Source organism: Diadema antillarum, unplaced genomic scaffold (assembly GCF_040938485.1).
Source record: "Diadema antillarum isolate AM-2024a unplaced genomic scaffold, OU_Dant_1.0 seq00000885_RagTag, whole genome shotgun sequence".
NCBI lineage: Eukaryota > Metazoa > Echinodermata > Echinoidea > Diadematoida > Diadematidae > Diadema > Diadema antillarum.
Window position 1 is genome coordinate 326,994 of NW_027271749.1, and position 24,008 is coordinate 351,001.

The 24,008-nt window shown below is 40.8% G+C and overlaps 1 protein-coding gene across 1 annotated transcript; it reads left to right on the forward strand.

Moving 5' to 3' along the window:
- Positions 1 to 8,656: 8,656 nt before the first annotated feature.
- Positions 8,657 to 23,574, forward strand: LOC139740801 (uncharacterized). Its single transcript, XM_071651375.1, has 3 exons — positions 8,657 to 8,756; positions 15,772 to 18,357; positions 23,516 to 23,574. Exons 1-3 carry the CDS (start codon positions 8,657 to 8,659, stop codon positions 23,572 to 23,574), a joined length of 2,745 nt encoding a protein of 914 aa, XP_071507476.1.
- Positions 23,575 to 24,008: the final 434 nt, after the last annotated feature.

Sequence of the window (24,008 nt, forward strand, 5' to 3'; positions counted from 1 at the left end):
GTATGCATGCATTACCCAAGTAAAATTCTCTGGTGAAAGTTTGGGGTCATGAGGTCAAAGTTAAAAGAACAAAAGGTCAAGTAAAAATGTTAAAATTTCACTTTTTTCTCCGTATCTTGGAAATTGTTCAAGGTATCTTCATGGAAAATTGTATATACGCATGTACTGACTGGCAGTGACTATCTAGGGAATTTGAGGTTCATGGGATCAAAGGTCAGGGGTCAAAGGTCAAGGGCAACATTTCAAAATTTTACTATTTCCCTCATATTTACGCAATGCCAGCAGGATTTTTTTTCTTGGTGTATGCATGTATAACCCAATAGAGATTCTCTGGGAATTTTTTTTTTTGCCAAAAAGGTCAAAGGTCAAAAGGTCAAAGATCAACTGAAAGTCCTGAACTTACTTCTTCCTCCATATCTCAGAAGGGGCTCAAGTTATCTTGAAACTAATACATATTTATGCATGTTCTGCCTGACAGTGATTCTCTTATGAATTTTAGGGTCAAAGGCCAGATTAAAATGGTAACAATTTAATGTTCAATACAGAAATTGCACTTTTTCTCCATACCTTGAAAATTACTCAATGCATTAACTTATGAAAGGGTCAAAGTCAAGTAAAAGTCCTTAAATCCACAAATACATGCTCTCCTTTTCATCCGATTAAACCTAGGTCAAGGAAGGTGAACATTTAACACATTTTGTGACAAACATGTCATCTTAAGATTTTGCCAATTTTGTGAAAATGTAATCACACATTGTCCACATGTACTATAGACCTATTAAGAGAATCATGCATTATGGCGGAGGCATACCAGTTGCCATAGCGACATTTCTCGTTTGACATAATGTTGTAAGCTCTTAATCTTGCACCTGAATTGCTGAGATCTAATATATCAGTAAAGTCATTCAGCCAAACGCTTCATGAACATAATGGGCCCTTGTTTCTCTATCTGGGTTTACCGTTTTCCAAGCTCAGGAGGAATCCGAGAATTCAAGTCCTTTATACACGTTATTTACCTAATAGAAAATAAATTTTACAGTCTAAAGACCCAGTGACCCAATTCATAAAAGCTGATATGATAACACTCTTGCTGGAATCTCAGTCGTTATAGTAACAACGAGAATCCAGCTTCCTGATTGGCTGTTGCTATGGAAAGTTGCCATTCCAGCAAGAGTTGATATCCTCACATCTTTAATGAAATGGAACACCGGGAAGTTTTACGTACCGGTGTCTGTACACCCAGTTTGTTGAGAATAAGTGTCTATCGCTCATCGCTTTTCTTTGTCGATTCAGCATCAACTCTCCAATTTCAAATTATGTCATTAGTATATAAATTATGGAACAGCGATTTCGATTTCCTGCTCTCCGCACACACACATGCGAACGCGCGCACACACAAGAACTGTGTTTATGCACATACTCGCAGATGTACATCTATAGTATACATATTATACGTACACTGTATATCATGAATACAATTGAACATGCATATATTATGTATATATGTATGTATGTATATGATAAAAAGAGAGAAAGAGAGGGAGAGAGAGAGAGAGAGAGTGTGCGAGGTGGGGCCCCGACCGTGTTGTTGTATATCCTCATATTTCTTATAACCAATAACGCGGGGATGTTCACCCTGATATCATTATTCCTTTATAAAATGTAACCTATAATATGAAGTGATTAATTTCATATTGCATTTTTTTTAATAACAACTTTGAACCTATTGATAAAATGGCCCTCACAGATACACGCTAGTTAGACTTATACCGTCAACGGGTGCAGCCATGGTGTTATGTATACCAGTGAGTCATGTTACGTATTACTTCTGTACAGCCCTGAATAAGGTCTAAAGAAAAGACCGAAAGCTTGGCAACAAGCCACGTTGTACTATAGCTACGTCCGTTGAAAGCTTCATTTTCCCGCATTATATATATATATATATATATATATAGTACAATATATAGTAGGATGGAAGGCGTTGCTTTATTAGTGACTTAGCTGGACAGTCTGTTTCGGCCGAAGCCTCGTCAGCAACTAAATCAGTTTCTTGTTAAAGTACAGTGTAAGACATACGGCTCTGGTGCACTCAAGCAAGCAAACAAAAGATACAAAAGATACAAAAAATACATGCACGTGGCTACTTAAGAAAGGACAGGTTCACCTTCATAAACATAACGATTGAGAAAAGGCAGCAATATAAGTAGAACACATCAGTGAAAGTTTGAGGAAAATTGGACAATCGATGCAAAAGTTATGAATTTTTAAAATTTTTGTGTTGGAACCGCTGGATGAGGAGACTACTACAGCTTGTGAGTCATATGCGTACAACAGTATAAAGAAAATGTAAAGAAAATTCAACATATTTTCACTTTTTTCGCATAATAAAAGACCACTTGACTTGCCTCTTTCTAAAGGCAGGGGGAATAATATTACCCATAACATATGTCGGTAACGAGTCAAGGGAATGTGTACTTTTTTTCAAATGATGAAATTTTGTGAAATTCTCTTTATATTTTCCTTATATTGTTGTACGCATGTGACATCTAAGTTATTCATACACTGCAGTAGTCTTCTCATCCAGCGGTTACTGCACACAAACTTCAAAAATTCATAACTTTTGAACGGATTGTCGGATTTTCCTCAAACTTTCAATGATGTGTTCTACTAATATTGCTACATTCTCTCAATCCTTATGTTTGTGAAGGTGAACTTGTCCTTTAACAGCACAATAAAGTTGATAATGACACTGGTAGGGGTAATACACTTGTATGGCTCAGATTGTTACATGTGGAAGCCGGGGAGGTGGGGGGGGGGGAGCTAACCAAGCTCTGCGAGGGAAAACTTTTTCTTATGTTTACATGTTGAAATGAGTTCTGTTCTTGAGTTCAGGATTGCTGGTTTCTTGGCCGTGATGATGTGGTATTTCTCCCATAGACACAGGTTGCAGCGGTTTGTTTTGGGCGAGTACGGTTGGGCGTGCCTGACGATCCTCCATGTGAGTGAGTAGGGAGTGCCTTCATCCTTCAGTCCCCAAATGTGTTTACTCAGTTCTGTCTGGTGTCGCTTTTCCCTGTTTGTGAAGCTTGCCTTGTGTGTGGCATATCTGGATTTGAAGGAGGTTGAGGTGAGGCCGATGTATATTTTCTCATCGTCTGGGGTCGCTACCTTCGCTTCGTATATGATGTTCCTGGCTGTGCATTTCCCAGGGATCGGGCAATCTTCCTTCTTTCTGCAGTTGCAGGAGTCCCTGGCTTGCTCTTGACTGTTGTTGATTATTTTGTTGTTGTGTGCCTTTGTTATAGTGTGCATATTGTCCATGCAGCTGTAGCTTACTTTCAGAGTGTTCCTGTTGCATATCTTGCTGAGCTGGTGTCCTTTAGGGAAGTGGTGCTCGACGAGGGCTAGGAACTTCCTCCCGATGTTTGTTTTAACATGTCTGCTGAACGGGGGGTTGAACCACGTTATGTTTCGTTTCCTTTGGTGTTGTCTTTCTTTTCTGGAGCTGTTGGTCTCTTTGGGGGTGTACGTCAATGTTGTTTGGTGTCCCGCCTCGTGGAGTGCGTTCTCGTAGTCTGGTTTGGTGCTGTTGAAGATTTCCTCGTTGCTGGAGATGTTGGATAGGCGGGTCTGGATGGACTGTGGTATTCTCTTGGTGACGGTGGGTGGATGATTCGATTCTGTATGTACGTATAGGTGTGAGTCCCCTGGCTTCGAGTACGGTTTGAATTCCTTCTTGGTGAGGTGAGGTACTACATGGGCTCCTAGCCTATATAGTTGAGCACTGTCAGCCATATTGCAGTTCACACTCTACTTACGTATATATATATATATATATATGGGCAATTCCGCAGTTAGGTGGACATGACATGGATAAAAGAAATGTGCCTCTTTATCTTACTCTTTAATTTAGGTATCAACTAATGCCATGGATGTTCACCAATCACTAAGGTCTTTCAAATTCAGTAAATTTTATTTTTCGTATTTATTGATTTTGCAAGATCTAAAACCATCATTTAAAATGTACATGTGGGACTGGGGATGCTGAAATTCACTTAAATGCCAATTACAGTGGGTTGCTTCGAATTTTTTTTTTCAAATTTTTGCTAAAAGGTAAAAGATGAATACATTTAAATACTCCAGAAGTCATGTGACATTTTGTCAATTACAAAAGGGTGAAATGACCTGCGGAATTACTCCGGACAAATGTAACGTTACTAACCGTAACGTTACTAACCATGCATTTGGGGGTCTAGCTAATAAATTATCGGTCGAACTGCTAAAAATATTTGCGTGAACATTTGTCGTGATGCAATAATTGAAATTAATGCAACACTTTGTTTGAAGTAACTTGAAATTTTGCACACTTTTTGTTACAAGACACTGATTTTTTTTGTCATGTCCTTTTTTCGTAACGTTACTAACCAGCCCTTTTAGTTGCCATAGCAATTCTAATATTTATTGGATTGTACTCATTCTTTTCTACATCATAGACCTGGGAAGGATGAACATGTTTTAACATGATTTTGACTAGAAATGAATAAATGGTGATTTAGTAGTAAAAACAAATATCTAAATTTCTTTAAATGTAACGTTACTAACCGCGGGATTGCCCATATATATATATATATATATATATATATATATATATATATACTGGGTGTCCCAAAAAAAGCGGAACGGTGGATTTTCAGTACCTTGCGGTCTAAAAGTTATATATCCTATGACATCATTAGAAAAAGCATCTTCCGCAGAAGACTATGATACCAAAATCATTAAATTTGGTTCAGTACTTTTTATTCTATGCCAATTTCTGAAAATGCAGTCATTGTCAAATTTCGCCGGATTTTTGCGACTTATGAGATAATAATTTGAGTGCGACACGCGATCCATACGGTGAATATTGTGTAAGCTCGGTGATCCATGTCAACAAAAGATACAGCTTTCACATTGGGCACGGGCAAGGAAAAAAACAGTGTGTGTGTGTGTGTGTGTGTGTGTGCGCGCGCGCGCTCCCAATATGAAAGCGTTATCTTTTGTTGACATGGATCAACGAGCTTACACAATTCACCGTATGGAACGCGAGTCGCACCCAAATTATTATCTTATAAGTAGCAAAAAATTGAAAATGACTGCATTTACGTAGCGTAGAATAAAAAGTACTGAGCCAAATTTACTGATTTTGGTATCATGCTCTTCTGCGGAAGATGTTCTTTCCAATGATGTCAAAAAATATATCACTTTTAGAACGCAAGGTACTGAAAATCCACCGTTCCGCTTTTTTGGGGACACCCGGTATATACACTACATGTATATGCATTATGTAAAACCCATACTCCCATGTAGTTCAGGCGATTTGCGGTGATACGTTCTTCCTCTGGAGACACCGTCTGCTCATGAGACCTTTGAGATGGAGTTAACCCCCGGAGGGAAGTGAGCGGCAAAGACACAGTGTTTGTATCACCGGCATCATAATATTGTTGGTGATGAGTAGGCCTATGTCGTGGTACTAAATGTTAACAGTACACAAACCAACAGGGGGCGGACTATACGTCGCACTATCACTTTTAGATTCGCTCTCAAGGTGCTCAATTACTGTGAGCATTAACGTGATGAAGGCAATACGTTTGTGGCGCATTATTATGTTGGATAAATGCTGAGGATTCCCCGAATTCTTGACTGAAAAGGAGAGTAGATGCGGGTTGCATGCGTAACCCGATTTGATAGTTATTCCACTTTCACCTTTAAGGTGCCTTATACCAAACGCATAAGAGAATTGTATTTGTAGTATTTATTATTGAATATGTAATATAAGGCTCAATTTTCTGGATAGACTGTTTAATGTGAATGATTAAAGCATCTTATTGTTTTGTTTCGTTTGTATATTCACATCAAGAAAACGCAGTTCAGCCTCTGGGTTACTATGTATTTCCTTTTGATGAAATAAACCAAGATATATATATATATATATATATATATATATATATATATATATATATATATTTATCTCACTGAGGCTTATTTCCTGTTCTCCCTATCAAAAATGAACAGATAAGGATTCATGAGCTGCTTGTAAGATGACTCGTACTGACAGAACAATCCAGTGACCTTATAAGATAAAACTATTTCTGAAAGGATTCTACTTTGACGTAGAAAAAAAGGATGTAGAAAATAAACACACACACTCACATCCCCTTTCATTTCCTATTTTTTTTCTCACGCTGCCATTCTGTCTACAAAACAGAGACAATCACATCAGCCGACATTGAGTATCAGGTGGTGCCGATGTAAGGTTCCCCTTTTGACAAAAGACGGATATACAAGCAACTTGTCAAAATATCGCTCAGTCTTGCTTCAGACAGAATGTTTCCTGGTTCATTTTCTGTGGGAGCTGCACCAAGAGAAGAAGATATTCTCCTCTCCTGGGTTTGTTTGCATCATGTTCGTTGAACAAATGGCTAAGGCTACGGGAAAGTCGCTGCGTCGCTTATTTATTGTTGCGTCTCTGCTGTTAGTGCTGGCAGGTTCAGCCACTGGAGATACCGTAGCATCTGTCATAATAGGAAACACCATAAGCCTTGACTGCAAACTTAATGAAAGCTACTCTTTTGCTTACTGGTTCACATGCAAAGGTAACTCTGAAGCGTATATTGCACAGAAGTCAAACGGCCGTTGTAGTCTAATTAGTCCATTTCATCCTGATGGTAGATTCTCTACAACATGCAATTCGCAATATCCATTTCGTCTCTCTATAGCCGATGTTACCCTGTCCGACACAGGTAGCTATGAGTGTATAGTTGACGGAAGGACCAAGACATATGACATCTACGTGTATGGTTGCGATTGCTCTTTAGGAAGCGCCTCACGTGCAGGTTATCAACAGATCTACTGTTACGTTCGCAGTAACACCATCTGGTCAGAGACGACAGTAACAGTTCATGTTCGAGTGGGAGCAGAAGACTTTCAGGTATCTGGTAATATATACACAGTTTATAGTCCGTACGTAACTTTTCAACTCCTTAAATCACATCTAAACACCGACCTTTACGCGGGATTCTATCATCCAAAATATCGTTTCTTCGTTTACTGCCATGTACCAGCCCTGCCACCTCCATCATCGACATCAAGTACGGCGTCAAGCACGAGATCATCAATTTCAGACATCTCGGTGAGGTCGACTGCCGCATCCAGCTCCTCCTCAAGCTTAGCCAGGTTGCAATCCACAGCTTCACCCTCACTGATTTCTCCGTCACTATCAGTCCCCGTGTCGTCTAACTCTTCTGACGACGTCGCAACTGGTGCAGATCCTTTGATAGAAGATTCTCTGTCGAGGAAACTCCCCATCATTTTATGTGCAGCAGCTTTCGTATCGTTAGCTCTTCTCGTGATCCCAACGTTATGTCTAATCATCAAACGTCGCCGTAGGCGAACTCGACCACCATCCTCGAGCATGAAAATCCAAATGCGGGAATCTGCTGATAAGGACAGGGCCTCATCAGGGTACTACAGAAGCACATCGATTGTTACAGCCTCCAAACGTCATATGCAGGATGTTCGAGATTTGGAGGTAGAGGACTATTATTGCCAAGTATCACCACACCAATCCGGCCTTGATCGCTGGTCTGCGGAGGAAGAAGTGGTGGATAACGAGTTATACACTTCCAGCGGTGAGTTCTACAGGGACCATTCACCTGACGAGTTCAAAGCGTCAGAGAGGTCCAAGAACGGTAGGGATTCCTCGCTGGCATCGGATCGCAATTCTACTGGTTTCTTGACGGACGCTGATTACCCATCGCCATGCAGAGAAGAATCCTCAGTAATGTCAAACGTTGCTGCAAATTTTTACGAAAATTTGCAGGTCGAAAACTCTACGAGTGGTCGCGACGTGAACGCATCTTCTGTGTACGAAATGGTTGACGAACCAGGAAAAGGTCAGAACAGTCCACAAGAGGACACGGAGTTCACGCAATCTTCCATCCCAAGGGATACCGGCCATTCCTCTTATGACGTCAGTCTTCTTTACGCTCAAGTGGACATGAGTAAAAAGGGAAAGTAAGAGAAATCTGACGTAACCATGTCAATCGACTTGAGTTCATGAAGATTTCAAAATTTGTACCAATTTATATATCGAGTGAACATCAAAAGACAAGGCAAGAAGAACGATAAAAACAATTGGCTGTTCTTGCCTTAATTTCAAGTTTCAAAGAATATAACTATCATGTAAACTAATCTATGCAAACATCAATAGAACCATACTAGAGTTCGTTTTATTGCGTCGAATTTACGTGTAACTTAGTGTGCCATAGATACAAATGCCATTGTAATAATTTATGCTGCACGTGGATCGTAGAAACCTGATTCCTGAGACAGCCCCCGTTCTTATATAAAATTCAGTCACTATAATACCCTCGGCGAAGTATGCCTGAAATTTTCATAATTTCACTCCTCGGTTGATACTATCGACTATCGTTATACCGTGTCCGTTCTTCCTGCATGTGCAAATAAGTGTTTATTGACAATAGACGCCATTTTGTATTTTGCTTTGATTGTTTCATCCCTACCACTCAGACAGCAGTGATTAAGCGGTCTTCCCACATACAGGTAAAATACGGCGGATACGGGGCGGAACGTTATTTGGCGGATTGCTGACGGGAAAATGCAGTGCACGGGTGAGTCGTCGGGTGTGCAGGATGTCCGCCGACTGCGCGGCGGCTGTCAGGCGGGTGATACGCCGAATTCGGTGCAGACGAGCAGGGGTTAGGCCCGGCTGTGACGGACGATCCGTCGGGTTGTACGAATCAGTCGGCGGATACAAGGAGTAGAATAGGGATGCCTCTAGGGACTCGTCGACAAGGACAGCTAATACGGCGACTGTCCGCCGACTGTCCGCCGACTATCCGTGAAGCATCCCTGCACACCCGGCATGGAGCCGTGGTGGATCCGACGACTTCACACGCCACGTGTCTGCCACGGCTGTTCACGTATGTGCCGGATTAGCCGCCGGGTGTAGGCGTATGTCCGTCGGCTGTGCTACGGGTGTGTCTTACCGGGAGCAGACTCCCGGATATTTCAAGCATGTTAGAAATTTTCGCGGCGTGGCCACGGCTTCGCTGTATCCGCCACGGCTACTAGGGATGCCCAGGGGTGTACTGGGGATCCTCAGGGATGTCTCCCGGATGAGCAGGGATGGGCATCCGCCGTCGATACGCCGTAGTATACCTGTATGTGGGAAGGGGGCTTTACTGTGATAATCAGAGTTTTTCCCTTCCCTCAGACTGCCTTGAATTTTGAAAGGTGAAACGGTGCCATTTTTATCTTGACAGATTGTGCAGTCTTATAGTTTGCCATAACGGTTGAGCCAAACTTTGACAGAGCAAACCAAGAGGCGCATTTCATGTTTTTGTTTTATTATGTGTTACAGTTCACAGATGTGTTAATGCTATGTGTTACACAGAGGAAACTCGAAAGGGCAACGGATCTATCGATAAGGCTGTCTGTTCGAGAGAAAAACGAAATTAAAACGAACTATGCGAATCAATTTATAGGACATTTATAGGACAGAATCTTATGAGAAACGCATCCAATTCAATGTCGAGAAACGAAGTGACATCGTGACGAAACTGTCCCTGAGATCAGTTGAATTGAACTTGGGCATGATCTCAGAGCATAGTGAAACAGGTCCCTGGTGAGACCTGGATGTGATATCCCGATATACACAAGTATAATTGACAGCTAATCTTAACTATAAGCTTTCTTCTGCTGTGGTCCCATTCACATAGTTCTTTTTAAATCACTGCTGTTGGTATATTTTGCCATTTTTCATTGCGTTCTTAGTTCAGCATTACGATGTGTAACAAAAGAAACATTCAGGGTATGCGTGTATGCACATAGCAAAACAGGAAAACTTAATTAAGGATGAATATACCACATTATGTAGATCTGTATATTCATTATCATGCATTGCCTCAAAAGGCAAGTGTACATAATACAAATATTACAACCTGGAAAGGCTTTTAGTCTAATACGTGGAAAATTTGTAAATGGCAATTCTTCGGTGAATAAACTGCAATCGGAAAATGCATTGCATCGCGGATGGAAAGATAAATTTCCTTAAGTCGATATCACCAATATTACATATATATATATATATATATATATATATGTACTATAGTAACCTATGACAAGTCTGAGTCACTTCCCCCAATTCTGTAATTGTTTTCTTTGATACTCAACATTTACGGACGTTCCAATCTTTTAAAAGTCGCTAGAGGAGCGCATTGACCTGGTTATGAGACACTGTCTATAGTTGTCGAAAATAACATTCCAAAAACACCTGCGTAAACTTATGTTATGTGATCCTCCTCAGTTCGTCACGCAATACACAACGGGAAAAACAAAACGGAAAGAAAATAGTAACAGGTTGATAGATGATAGTTGATCCAGGGATGCTACATTAAGAGTGAGTCAGTCATTTTGACGACACAGCTTCCGCCTGGCCGTATCGACTGTTAACAACTTTATGTGTATGTGTGTGTGTGTGTGTGTGTGTGTAGTCTGTTTATCTTCTTATTCTTTTAAGCAGTGGAACCGCAACATAAGGATGTCTTAAAGGGACTGACAATATTTGTTCGATGTGTTGACTACATGTATCTCATTTTAATTATCAGATCGTTATAACTCTTAAGGTTCCACGACATAGCATTGTGTAACTACACTGTATTGCATGAGCATCAGTTGAGAGGTTTTGGTCAAAATCGATGATGAATCATTTAATAGAAAATGTATATATGCGTATATATATATATATATATATATGTACACCAACTTATGAAGATGTTTTATGCAAAAACAGATGAATGCCATTTCATTCTTTTTAATAAGGTCATCATTAAATAGAAGAAAGGTAAAATATCTTTATTTATACAGCACTATAGTTTTGTATAACAAGCAACTTTAATCTAAAAAAAAGAATGCCGTTTCTATTTCTTTTTCTTTTTCTTTTGTTTTGCATTACAGTGATTATTGTATCGATGCCGTGTAGTAGAAAATAATCTATCGTATGCTTGCTTTTCTTTGAGGGGGTAATCTAAATATATTGAGAGTCATCATTAATACATGGTCATTCTGTGTGTGTGTGTGTGTGGGGGGGGGGGGGGTGTGTGTGTGTGTGTTTTACGTATCATAGCGCAATGTTTAACATCTGCAATAGTAAGATAACCAACTACTCTTGTATATTTCACAGCATCACACCATCGCAATTGAATTATATCCATACACACACACATACCTGTATGTATGTTGTCATAATAGTATACTGTATACGCCATAATTATATTTAGCGAGTCTAAATTTTCGCGAATCAAGACTTCTCGACGATTACGCGAGTGGTTAAATTCGCGGTCATGGAGTACTGAACTGAATGGAGAAATGTGCATATCAATACGTCACATTCATATCGAGATCAGAGTCAATTTTTCGCTTGTCTTTAATTTCGCGAATAGCACCTGACTCGTGAAATTCGCGAAAATAAAAACCTCGGGAATTATTCGGTGTATACAAGTAGTCAACTCCATTTACTCTAATTTCGTTGACTTTGAATACGCAGACTGCTGCCTAACTTGAAATATTAACGGAAGTTTGCAGACCTCCAGATTGTATCTCTTGATTTTCTGCATGACCTACGCTAATGGTAGTAGTAAGACCGAACATACATACATGCACACAGGCTGAATTTGTACACTCTCAATGTGGTTATATACACACACGCACACACACGCACACACACACAAAAACACAAACATTCAGCAGTTTTACATCTCCATTTGGTGAGCAGAGGATAGCACCACAGCAAGAAGGGAAATGAAGAAGTTCAAAACAGAGGAGAATTTGACGTTAGGCAATAATTCCCCAAACTTGTGCACTGGTATTAAAAAAAAAAAAAATGTCACTCATTAAACATGGAGCAACAAACTTTCCGTGTGTGCGATGTTGCAATCACATAAGATGTTGCAATCAAATAAAATATTCTCTTGCACAAGTCTTTATTCAGTCACTTTCAGATTCCCTTTTCTTCAATGGACTATTATGTTACAATAATTCGCATACTCTAAATATTGTTCCTATCCATTCTTGCCACATTGCATACAATGGTTGCCATGCTATGTCCTCCAACTTTTCTCTCTTTCTCTATTTCACACTCTCTTCTTTCAAACTTGTCATACTACACAAAGGACGCAAACAAAAGTGGCCACAAGTTGTCATCGTATACAGCACACTTGAGTTATTTTTATTGCACAGGGTCATTAAACACGAATCAAAATGCGCACTGGAGACACGAAAGTAGATGTGAAACCATATAGTAAACATTTGACTATTGATAAGTACATCTTTATACAACTCATGTGGAAGACAATCCTTTCTTCAATGTATTTAGTTTCGTTATTTTTGCACTTGATTCACATGTGGACCCTGGTGTAGGCTCTATTGATCAATTTTGGCACGCGATCTGAGAAGTGTTCCACTTCAAAACTTCATGAGTGTTCCACTTCAAAACTTCAGTTTGTTTCCACCACAACTTCAATAAAATAATCCTCTTCTCGAATACAGGTTAAGCTGCCTAAGAACCTTATCGGAATTACTGTATAAAAATTCAATCGGCACTGCACTGATGGTCTAGATCTGGGACTAGACCTCAGCTGAGCTAGGGTCAGCATCTTTTACCAGCTTTGCATTTATTGTGGCAGTGGGGCATCATATCCCCACAAATAAGTTACTCTGAACAGTAAAGGTATTGGATTGAAATCACATAAAAATCAGGGAAGCTCTATTGTGAAATTTTGCTAGCTTTCACAAAACATTTTTCCTCTTTCAAGACTAAATCCATTTTAGAGTCAGATGACACAAACACCCAGCATTAGTGTTTTTAAAATAGTTCTAAAATGTGAGTTAGGGATAGAAATAACCACTGTAAAAAAAATAATAATAAAAGAAATAAAAAGGAAATCCATATAATCGATGCTATGAATCTTATACACTAAATGTGAACAACAGCTATAATGAAAATATTTTCAGACTAAATTGTCAACAGTTATGATTAAAATTTTATATGGTAGGATGTTTTTTAATACAACAGACCCACACATGTGCATCAAATGTGATATCTTGAACATTTTTTTAAATCATTGATCCCAAAGGTAAACAGGACCTTTAAGGCACACAAGCCAAGGGCAATGTTGTAGGGATAAAATGCACACTACAATCAGGATCCATGGAGGAAGGATGTGACAATTCCTCTGGTGAAAGCTGCACTCATTTTTAACTTCCTGGTCGTTTTTATGTTATTTCATCTGTAGATGGCCAAAAATTACTATTCAGTGCACTTATATCACGGATGCCAACATCCACACATCAAAGTTATGTCATGAAAACATTTACGGACATACCAAAGTGTGTACCTATATCTCAATAGGAAAATCTCTAAAATAGGGAGGTTTTTCTCTTTTTTTTTTGCCAGGATGCTGAGATATGGTAACTCTTTCTGGAGAATCCTGCAGAATCAGGGACACTTGGGACTTAAAGGCAGTCCATGTATTTACCATTTGCAGATGAAACAAAAACCCAGTGTTAGTGCTTCAAAATAGTACTAAAATGTGAGTTAAGGACAGAAACAACCAATGTAACAAGAGACCCGCGGGTCTAGCGCTCACCTGAGTATCGCAAGTTCACCTTTCACGCAGTCACTAATCTAAATTATTTACAGCTCCACCAAAATTTGACCAGGCATTCTCAAGTAGAAGATGAAAATGTACAATAAAGGCCCAATTTTTTTAAGATTCCTTAATTTGGGGGGATTGGGGCCCCCTGGGGCCCTCTGGGTGGGGCATGGTGCCCATTTTGATAAATTGAGATCCTGACCCCCTAGGGATGCTACGTGCCAAGTTTGACAAAAATCCATCATGAGGTTTTCAGGAAGAAGATGAAAATGTACAATTCAGGACCCCATTTGGACCCTTCCAACCACCCCCCCCCCCCCCACCCAAGAGGGGCACCCCTGGATCTCCTATGAACAAACTTGAAACTACAGTCATTAATGTACTCACTCATAGTATTATCTCAGCTCTATAACTTCTGATTCTAGAGAAGATTTATAAAGATTCCTTCATTTGGGGGGTTTGGGACCCCTGGGGGCCCCCTGGGTGGGGCATGGTGCCCATTTTAACAAATTGAGATCCTAACCCCCTAGGGATGCTACCTGCCAAGTTTGGTGAAAATGGGTCATGGGGTTCTCAAGACGACGATAAAAATGTACAATTTAGGCCCCATTAGGACCCCTCCTCACCCCCTCCCCTGGGTCCCAAGGGGGGCACCCCTGATTCTGCCATGAACAAACTTGAAACTACAGTCATCAATGTACTAACTCATAGTATTAACTAAGCACTATCACTTCTGGTTCTAGAGAAGAAGATTTTTGCAGAATCCTTAATTTTGGGGGGCTTGGGCCCCCTGAGGGCCCCCTGGGTGGGGCATGGTGCCCATTTTAACAAATTGAGTTCCTAACCCCCTAGGGATGCTACCTGCCAAGTTTGGTGAAAATGGGTCATGGAGTTCTCAAGAAGAAGATGAAAATGTACAATTTAGGCCCCATTAGAACCCTTCCCCACCCCCCTCCCCTGGGTCCCAAGGGGGGCACCCCTGATTCTGCCATGAACAAACTTGAAACTACAGTCATCAATGTACTAACTCATAGTATTAACTTAGCTCTATCACTTCTGGTTCTAGAGAAGAAGATTTTTACAGATTCCTTAATTTTGGGGGGTTTGGGCCCCCCTGGGGGCCCCCTGGGCGGGGCATGGTGCCCATTTTAACAAATTGAGTTCCTAATCCCCTAGGGATGCTACCTGCCAAGTTTGATGAAAATCGGTCTTGGGGTTTTCAAGAAGAAGATGAAAATGTAAAAAGTTTACGCACGACGCACGACGGACGACGCACGACGGACGACGGACGACGGACGACGGACGACGGACGACGCACGACGCACGACGGACGCCGGACGAAGGGCGATCGCAATAGCTCACTTGAGCCTTTGGCTCAGGTGAGCTAAAAATGTAAATCATTACATTTTTTGTATAATCAATGATAGGTATTGTTTTATATACAAAACATGAATACATGTAATAGTGATAAAACTGTCTCGAGAGTAAACTGTCTAGTTATGGCTTATTGAGAGATATAGTGATATATCCTTCCGATATTAGGCTTTATTGCAACATTTTTATTTGGAAGGACGTTTTGTGATACAACTGATCAACAAATATGCATCAGATGTGATAAATCGAACATTTTTTAAGTCACTGCTCCCAATGGTATATTACCATACCTTTAAGTTTTATTAACTTCTGAAAAACTACTTGGGTATAAAGGTTTGGTACTTGTTGGGTAAAAAGGTTTGGTACTTGTTGGGGGAAAGTGTGTGTCATCCTGTTTCTCACTGTGAGCCTTAGGTTTGTGATATTTCATGACAAAGTCTTATCTGGGTCTTTGCTTTCCTTCTCCTATATCAGGAAGTAGACAAAATTAAATTTAGACTTATTGAAGGAAAGTGTCATAATACCATGAGCCAGGTTAATATAACGGTGTCTACTACAGGGAACCTTATTTGATGACCGGCCTTGAGTATAATATCATCGAACATCGAAGGTCTAACTGGCGCCAAACAAGATCTTTTGGCAGATCTATGCACCAAGCATAGTTGTGATATCCTCTGTCTCCAAGAGACTCATCGCGGACCTTCACGGGTACGTCCTCGCATCTCGGGTATGACCCTCATTGCTGAGAGGCCACATGACCAGTATGGAAGTGCAGTATTCTTACGTAATGGGCTGTCTGCTGACAAGATATCTATTTCTGATACGGATAACATTGAAATCATTACCATCAACACCAAGGGAGTATCTGTCAGTTCGGTGTATAAACCTCCTTCCATCATATTTGACATTCCCCCTGATGTCACCAGCGGTCGCATCAATGTTGTCATCGGAGACTTTAACAGCCATCATGTCAATTGGGGTTATGCTGAAACTAATGAAGATGGTGAGCTAGTCGAGAGCTGGGCAGACTCCAACCAACTGTCTCTCATTCATGATGCCAAGCTCCCCCCTTCCTTCAACAGCTCACGATGGAGGCGGGGGTACAACCCAGATCTGATTTTCACATCCAGTATTGTTGCCAATCAGTGTGAGAAGATTGTTCTGGATCCCATTCCCTACACACAACATCGGCCAATAGGTCTCAAGATCACTGCAGTCATCTCTCCCCGTGCTGTTCCCTTCAGGCGACGTTTCAATCTCAAGAAAGCCGACTGGAAGGGCTTCTCTGATGACCTAGACTCTGCTATTCTAGATCTTCCCGCTACCCCTGACAATTATGATGCTTTTGTAGAATCAGTTAAATCATCATCGTGCCATAACATTCCTCGTGGCTGCCGCACAAGGTACATCCAGGGCTTGACTGATGACTCTAAAGCATTATATGATGACTACATCTTGCGTTTTGAGGATGACCCTTTTAGTGATGACACCATTGAGCTTGGTGAAGCCTTAGCTAATTCCATCACTGAAGAAAGGCGGAAGAAATGGCAAGAGCTCATTGAAAGCACAGATATGACTCATAGTAGCAGGAAAGCCTGGAAGACCATCCGCATCCTAGGAAATGACTACACAAAGCCGCAGCCAAGGCCGCAAGTCACCGCTGACCAGGTTGCCCACCAACTCCTCTTGAATAGCCGGGGAAATCCAAATCACCGTCCTCAGAGGGCTAAACTTCCCAGAGCTGCTAATGCATCCTCACAAGACGCCACAAGTTTCACAAGGCCATTCACAATGAGTGAACTGGAATCTGCAATGAAGTCTATGAAAAACAACAAGGCTGCAGGTCTTGATGATGTCCTAGTGGAACAGATCAAACACTTCGGGCCAGGTGCACGCAGATGGCTTCTTGATATGGTCAACGAATGTGTTAAGTCCAACAAGATCCCAAAAATGTGGAGGAAAGCAAAAGTCATTGCTCTACTGAAACCTGGCAAAGACCCTGCCATCCCTAAGAGCTATAGGCCGATATCCCTACTCTGCCACATGTACAAGCTGTTTGAACGCCTCCTCCTGAACCGCATAGCATTGTTCGTTGATGATCACCTTATCCCGGAGCAGGCGGGTTTCAGACCGGGAAAATCATGTACAGGACAACTACTGAACCTCACGCAGTACATCGAGGATGGTTTTGAGAACAGAAAAATCACTGGTGCTGCCTTTGTCGATCTTTCTGCAGCATACGACACAGTCAATCACCGTATCCTTGCCAAGAAACTGTATGAGATGACCTCAGATGTTAGACTCACAAAGTTGATCTGCAACATGCTATCAAACCGCAGATTCTTCGTAGACCTCGGTGGTAGAAAGAGTAGATGGAGGACACAGAAGAACGGACTTCCTCAAGGGAGTGTGCTTGCCCCTTTGTTGTTTAACATCTACACAAACGATCAACCTACTCAACCAGACACTAGACGCTTCCTCTATGCTGATGACCTTTGCATTGCATCTCAAAAGGACACCTTCGAAGAAGTAGAGGACTCCCTCTCCAGTGCACTGGACTTACTCATTCCCTACTATGCCAACAACCATCTAAGAGCTAACCCAGACAAAACACAAATCAGTGTGTTTCATCTTAAGAATAGGGAAGCCAGCCGTCAACTACGGATTAGTTGGTATGGGAAACGCCTGCAACATGTATCCAAGCCAGTCTACCTGGGGGTGACACTTGACAGGTCCCTCACTTTCAAGGATCACATCATTAAGACCAAGGCAAAGGTGGCATCAAGGAATAGTATCCTCCGAAAGCTCACTTATACGAAGTGGGGTGCTGACGGGAAGACGGTACGTACAACAGCACTGGCTTTATGCTACCCTACAGCTGAGTATGCGTCACCTGTCTGGAGTAGATCAGCTCATGCCACTAAGATTGACACTGTTCTAAACTCTTCATGTCGTGCTATTACTGGTTGCCTAAAGCCCACAAAGGTTGAAGACCTCTACCTACTGAGTGGGATTGCTCCTCCAAGCATCCGTAGGACCGTTGCATCCCAGAAGGAAAAGCTGAAGCAAGAAAATGACCCTCGCCATCCTCTCTTCAATCATGATCATTCAAGAAAGAGGCTAAAATCCAGGCGCAGCTTCATGCATTCTGTAAAGGCCCTGAACAAAAGCCCTGACAAGCAGCGTGTATCCATGTGGATTGAACGTCTTACCCATACACCGCATACAGTGTCTACTACCGGCCCTAAGGAAACTACACCATCAGGTGCCAGTGAGGCATGGCCTTTCTGGTCTTGCTGCAATCGCCTAAGTGCTGTCGGCCGCTGCAAATCTAACCTAGCAAAGTGGGGGTATAGTGAGAATGATGACACCACCTGCCTGTGTGGAGAGGAGCAGACTATGCAACATCTCCTGGTCTGTCCACTTCTACCAGAGCCTTGCACAAAGGAGGATCTGGCAGCTCTAACGCCCTGTGCCAGGCAGTGCATCCAACATTGGACTGGACGAATCTAACGTTCCTTTCTGCGTAGTGACTCGAGAAGAAGAAGATTTGATGACCTGAAAACTTTGATAATTACCTTGTTACATCAGGTTTCTCACTATATCAGGGTACAAAAATAAAGAAGTATAAAGAGTTGGGACCTGCAAAATAATCTTGTTAAATGAGAAGGGTTTTTTTTCTTTTTTTAAACACCATATGTCCAAAAAAGAATTACAACAGGACCTTCTGCAATGATGATTTTAAAAATGGGGAGTCAATCCAAATACAATTTCATGGCATGAAACTTTAACTTATTATTACCAACATCTTACAGAAAACCCCATCCAATTTGCTTCAGAGATCAAAGAGAAATGAGGAGTTTTGTAGAGTATGTCAGGAATCCATTCCATCCGATTTCTGTCCATTGTGTTCACACGTTATGCAGTTCCAAGAGCATCCAAGTGCCTAACTTGGAAGAATCAGACCAATGGCATGCATTACAATGAATCACATTTCTCTGTAACCACTTAACCAAGTTGAACGGGAATTTCTGCATATTATAGCTAAGATGTTATATTTTTTAGACCCTGAAGTAGCATTCAGATGATGAAATCATATTGGAAGTTATCAATGCAAAAATATGATTGTAATTTTTTGGGACATATTGTACAGTATCTGACCTCTCTATAATGGGGTTCCACTGTACTACATTGTGGCAGGTTTCTGAGAGAAGATTACCTCACTCTGTGATTGTGGATGCAAATATTTCAGCTTTACAGTCACACTTTAAGTACTGCTCATCTCACCTAACATCATTCGACCACGACATCACAGTATTTCAAATTTCCTATTCTGACAAGTACTGGCAGTTTTGAATCACTGCAACATCATCTCACAGTATAAGTAAAGGCTGAATGCCTTTACAATGTCTCTCAAATTTCTAGTGTTTCAATCGGTATCCTACAGCAGCATGCATCACAGCTTACATTCAAGCTGTTGATGGCTGTAAGCAGCCAGAAAAATCAAAACACCCTGTAATACATATCATTTTTTTTGTGTGTGCTTTAAAGGGATGGTATAGTATTGGTTAATGTGAGGATTCAGCCTTTAACTTTTTGCAGGATACTTAGAAACCACTTCATGAAATCCTAAAGAGCATACAATTTTTAAGAGGAATTCAAAGTTCATATGATGAAACTGATCTTGGGATTTAATACCAAGATATCCAAAAACAAGGTGAAACAAAGCGATCCTAATGGTGGGTCCCACCTTTTATTAGGATTGCTTTGTTTTGGACATCTCAGCCATTTCAAAACCAGTTGTCATCGAATAAACTTTGAAGTCCTGTTACAAGTATATTATGCTCTTTAATATTTCATAAAAGGTTTCTCATGATCTTAAAAAAATCTCGTCAAAAAAATGTTGGAAATCTGTAGCCCCATCTCAACCAAAACTATACCATTCCCTTAATATACTGCTTATTACAAGATTTCCCTTCTATTGACACACATATTCAAAAACCCTAATATCCTTTAATGCTCAGGGCTAAGGAGTAGGTGTTGTGGATGTTTACTGAATAAACAGATTGTCAGAAAGTTGATGGTGAGCTCACTTCAGGTCCAACATAATTTCATGCAAATGTTTGCATTTGGCACCAACATGTCTCACATGGGCCAATCACATCCTCTCAGGTTTGTATGCACAGCACAAACTCATAAAATATCGCTTGAATTTAGCAGTGAGTTTGTTCTGCACAGCTGGAAGCATTGACATGCCACCTGTACATGTTATACCACAAACGGTTTATCCAGAATTTCACAAAATCTGCCACTGGGTCTCATATTTCTGTCATTGTTCTTTCATTTTCACAACCTGCTAAGACCTGTTTGTAAAGCTCTTGAAAGCTTGTCCCTTTATCTGCATGAAACAGATAAATAAATAAAAAAAAAAAATGAAGAAAAGATAGTGGGTTTGATACAGTATGACAATGAGATCCAGTTACACTCTAGCTTTACAGCATGGTACGTAACATTACGCAGCACCAAATTATGTATCCCCACCGTGTAACACAACAATGTATGATACAACATTGTATTATTGCCTACTTCTGCAGGCCACAAATGTCAGCAAAGAAATAGACAAACAATTCTGCTTTGGACTTCCGGAGCCATGGGGTTAATTAGCAGGCAAGCGCAATACAAACAACAAAACTCTCCTTGCCAACCGTGCTGTAAACAGGGAAGAGGGGGAGTCAGCTTCCCCGATGTAAAAGCACAAGAACACTTGCAATGCACCTTTATCTCAAACATTTCAAGATGTGTACAATCCACACACTCATACCAGTATACCAGATTGTCACAGAGATAACAATTTTAGGGTATGTTTGCTTAAACACATCCAATGGAATACATGTACAACATGAAATACAACATATACAATAGACCTGCACCTCTGGTTAAAGGTGCAGACACACTGATTTTGAGAACAAGATATGAAACCTTCATGCAAAACATCACATTTATATGTGCTGCATTTGATATCAACCACAAAATTTCTTTCATCCTGTAAATAAATCTCTTACACAGGGAATCAGTTCACACGAATGCAACTCTTTTCCTCATTCTAGTCATGAAAATTGCCCATTTTTGGGGTGTACCAAATATGAAAAAGAGATCATACAAAAATTGGAGGGTAGAGAAAATGAAAGTAAAGATGCACACAGGATGATTTATTATTTTCCTCTAGATAATTTGATTCTGGGATAAGAGGAATTCCAGATATCTCGTTATCTATTCTAGGGAAAAGACTAAAGCTTTGTGTGTTGCAATAACTGTGAACAGGATATTCAGCAGCCAGTGCTGTGTTCGGGTATGAATTTTTGGTAACTTTTCATCCAAGGTCATCATGTTCAAAAGTAAATTGTGATAATTCTTTCATTTTTGTTTTTACTTTCCTACTTTTCACCATCCACAGTTTCACGCTGTACCAAGTCAAATCCCTGCTTGTTTACCGATTTACTCTTCTTCTGTTTTTTCTCAATGCAATTTCCTGCAGGGGAGGCAGTGTTAATATGCTCCCAGGTCTCTTCAATACTTCACTTTTTCTTTCCTTTTCCCATCATGGTGAGAGTCCCCGATCGACAAAACAATAGTTGCTGAATTAGGAATGGATTCTTTGGTGTCCTGGGGAGCGTTCGAACGCTCTCCTCTGTACCGTACCGTACCCGCGCCACAGGAGCGCTCGAACGATCCCAAATTGTACCGTACCATACTGTACCGAGCCAAACGTGGACCACTTCCCGTTGTGCTCCAAAAGCGTACCAAAAGCGTACCAAAAGCTTGCTGTGAAGAATGCGCGTATCGTGCGCATACGTCACAATGCAAAGACATCATTCTCTTTGTTCAGGACAGCTGTAAGTAGTTCAAGCACCAAGTGAATTACATTCTTGCTACAAAAATGTGTGACCTTTTTCAATAATAACTTGTGAGGTATGCTTTCTCGAGAGAGCGCTGGAATGCTTCAAGTCTGGCACAGTTTGGTATGGTACGCTTTGGTTCAGTTCGCTTTGGTTCGCTTTAGAGCGCTCGAACGCACCCAAAGTCTCTCATGGCACATGACCTTTGAATACAAACTTCAGGAAAATAAGGTGAATTCCTTTAAAAAAAGTAAAGAAAAGAATCCCCTCCTAAACCCTTTTTCCTCAGTGATCCCCCACCCCACTACCACCACACTCGTACAGCCACTACTCTGTACTAATGTCTTCCTGTGTCATTAATACGGACATTTATGTCATGACTAATACAATTGCAACACACAATACAACTAACGTCAATGCTTGGCTATTCATGGACCCTGCATATCACTCTAACCCAGTCCATCTTCTCACTTTAAACCAAAAACAACAACAAAAATCCCGACGGATGTCAAAATCATCCATGTGACATCCTTCTACCAGTGGATGTGTTGATCTACGGATATTTTGACACGTGAACTAATAGGCTAGGCAAAGAGCAGCAAGCGGAATGACTTACTTTTGAATATATACAGGAAGACATGAGAGGGTATGGCATCTAGTCCCAAAGGGAACTTATGCAGTGTCCTACACAGGAACAGGGCAAACAGCCATTCATTTCACTAGCCTAATGGCGGGTTTAAGTTGCCCCTTGGAAAGTACAATGGGTATGCACGTCTGTAGTACCTTGTGTGAAATGTCTGTGATGGTTTGAATGCAAAGAAAAAGAAAGCAATGAAAGAAGAAGAAAATAATAAATGAGGACGAAAACAATGAAAAAGAAAATTCTGTGAAAACTTTGGCATGCACATTGGTAATTGACTGCAGTCTGCATGAGCCAAAAGCTGACACTTGCTGACTGCAGTATGCCTTTTCACATAGTCTGCATGACAACTGTATTACTCAGCAAACATTCATAGTTTCACTTTTATACAGTATGAACACACAATGCAATAATATATTTGAATTCATCTCCCTCCTCCCCCCCCCCCCCCCCCCACCCAAAACCAAAACTCCAAAGCAAAACTTCATCACAAAGCGTGTTAGAAGTATTGCCACGAAACCTTGTGTCATGGCTTCAGACTCTTGGCATATCCTGTTTCAGGGACAATTTTCTTTTGTTCTATATAAAGCTTTCATAGTTACAGGTCAACACATGCATTAAACACAGGCTGGCTGGCTTCCTGTTTCATGAAGATATAGCCTCCATATATGTTTGTGTGGTTGTGAGTCTGACAGTACACATATAAAGTGCAATTGATTCAGTGTCCCTGACTCATGCTTGATACTTGATACTGTAAATCTATTTGCAGCTCCAAGAAGCTATACTGGGATGAACTAAACATGTGTGTCGTTGGGAGGTGTTACAGAGATGATCTCTATGTACAATAAAAGTGTGTGCTGTGTGAGTAAAATCTAAATACATCCTTCTCGAAGGGATGAGGGATCCAGAAGAAGGCTACAAGGTTGCAATAGAGCAGAGAGCAGCCCTCTGAATATTGTCAAGGTGGTGTCATGTAAGACTTGACTAGGTATACATCAAAGTCAAGTATGTATCTCAGAGTTGTAATGTTCTTCATGTCTACCAAGTTCACTTAAATAACATATCCCTTTATTTGCAGGCACTGAAAGCTTTAAAATTGCTCTGCCCCACATTCAAAAGAAAACACCTGTGATATGTGAAAAACACAAACATGCTACCTTTAATACCAGAAAACATATATCGAACACCAAGAGGGTCTGTGTGCCAATTCATGACCAAAGTTGATTTGTAGAATGTCACATAGAACTGATGTGGGTCAAGAATTCACATTCTGACCCATACAGCAGCACAGCCTGTATTTGTTTTATATTTCAAGTGCAACTAAATACACAAATGTCAGAGCACTACGAGGACCTCACATACTTAAACCGCACACTGTCAATGACA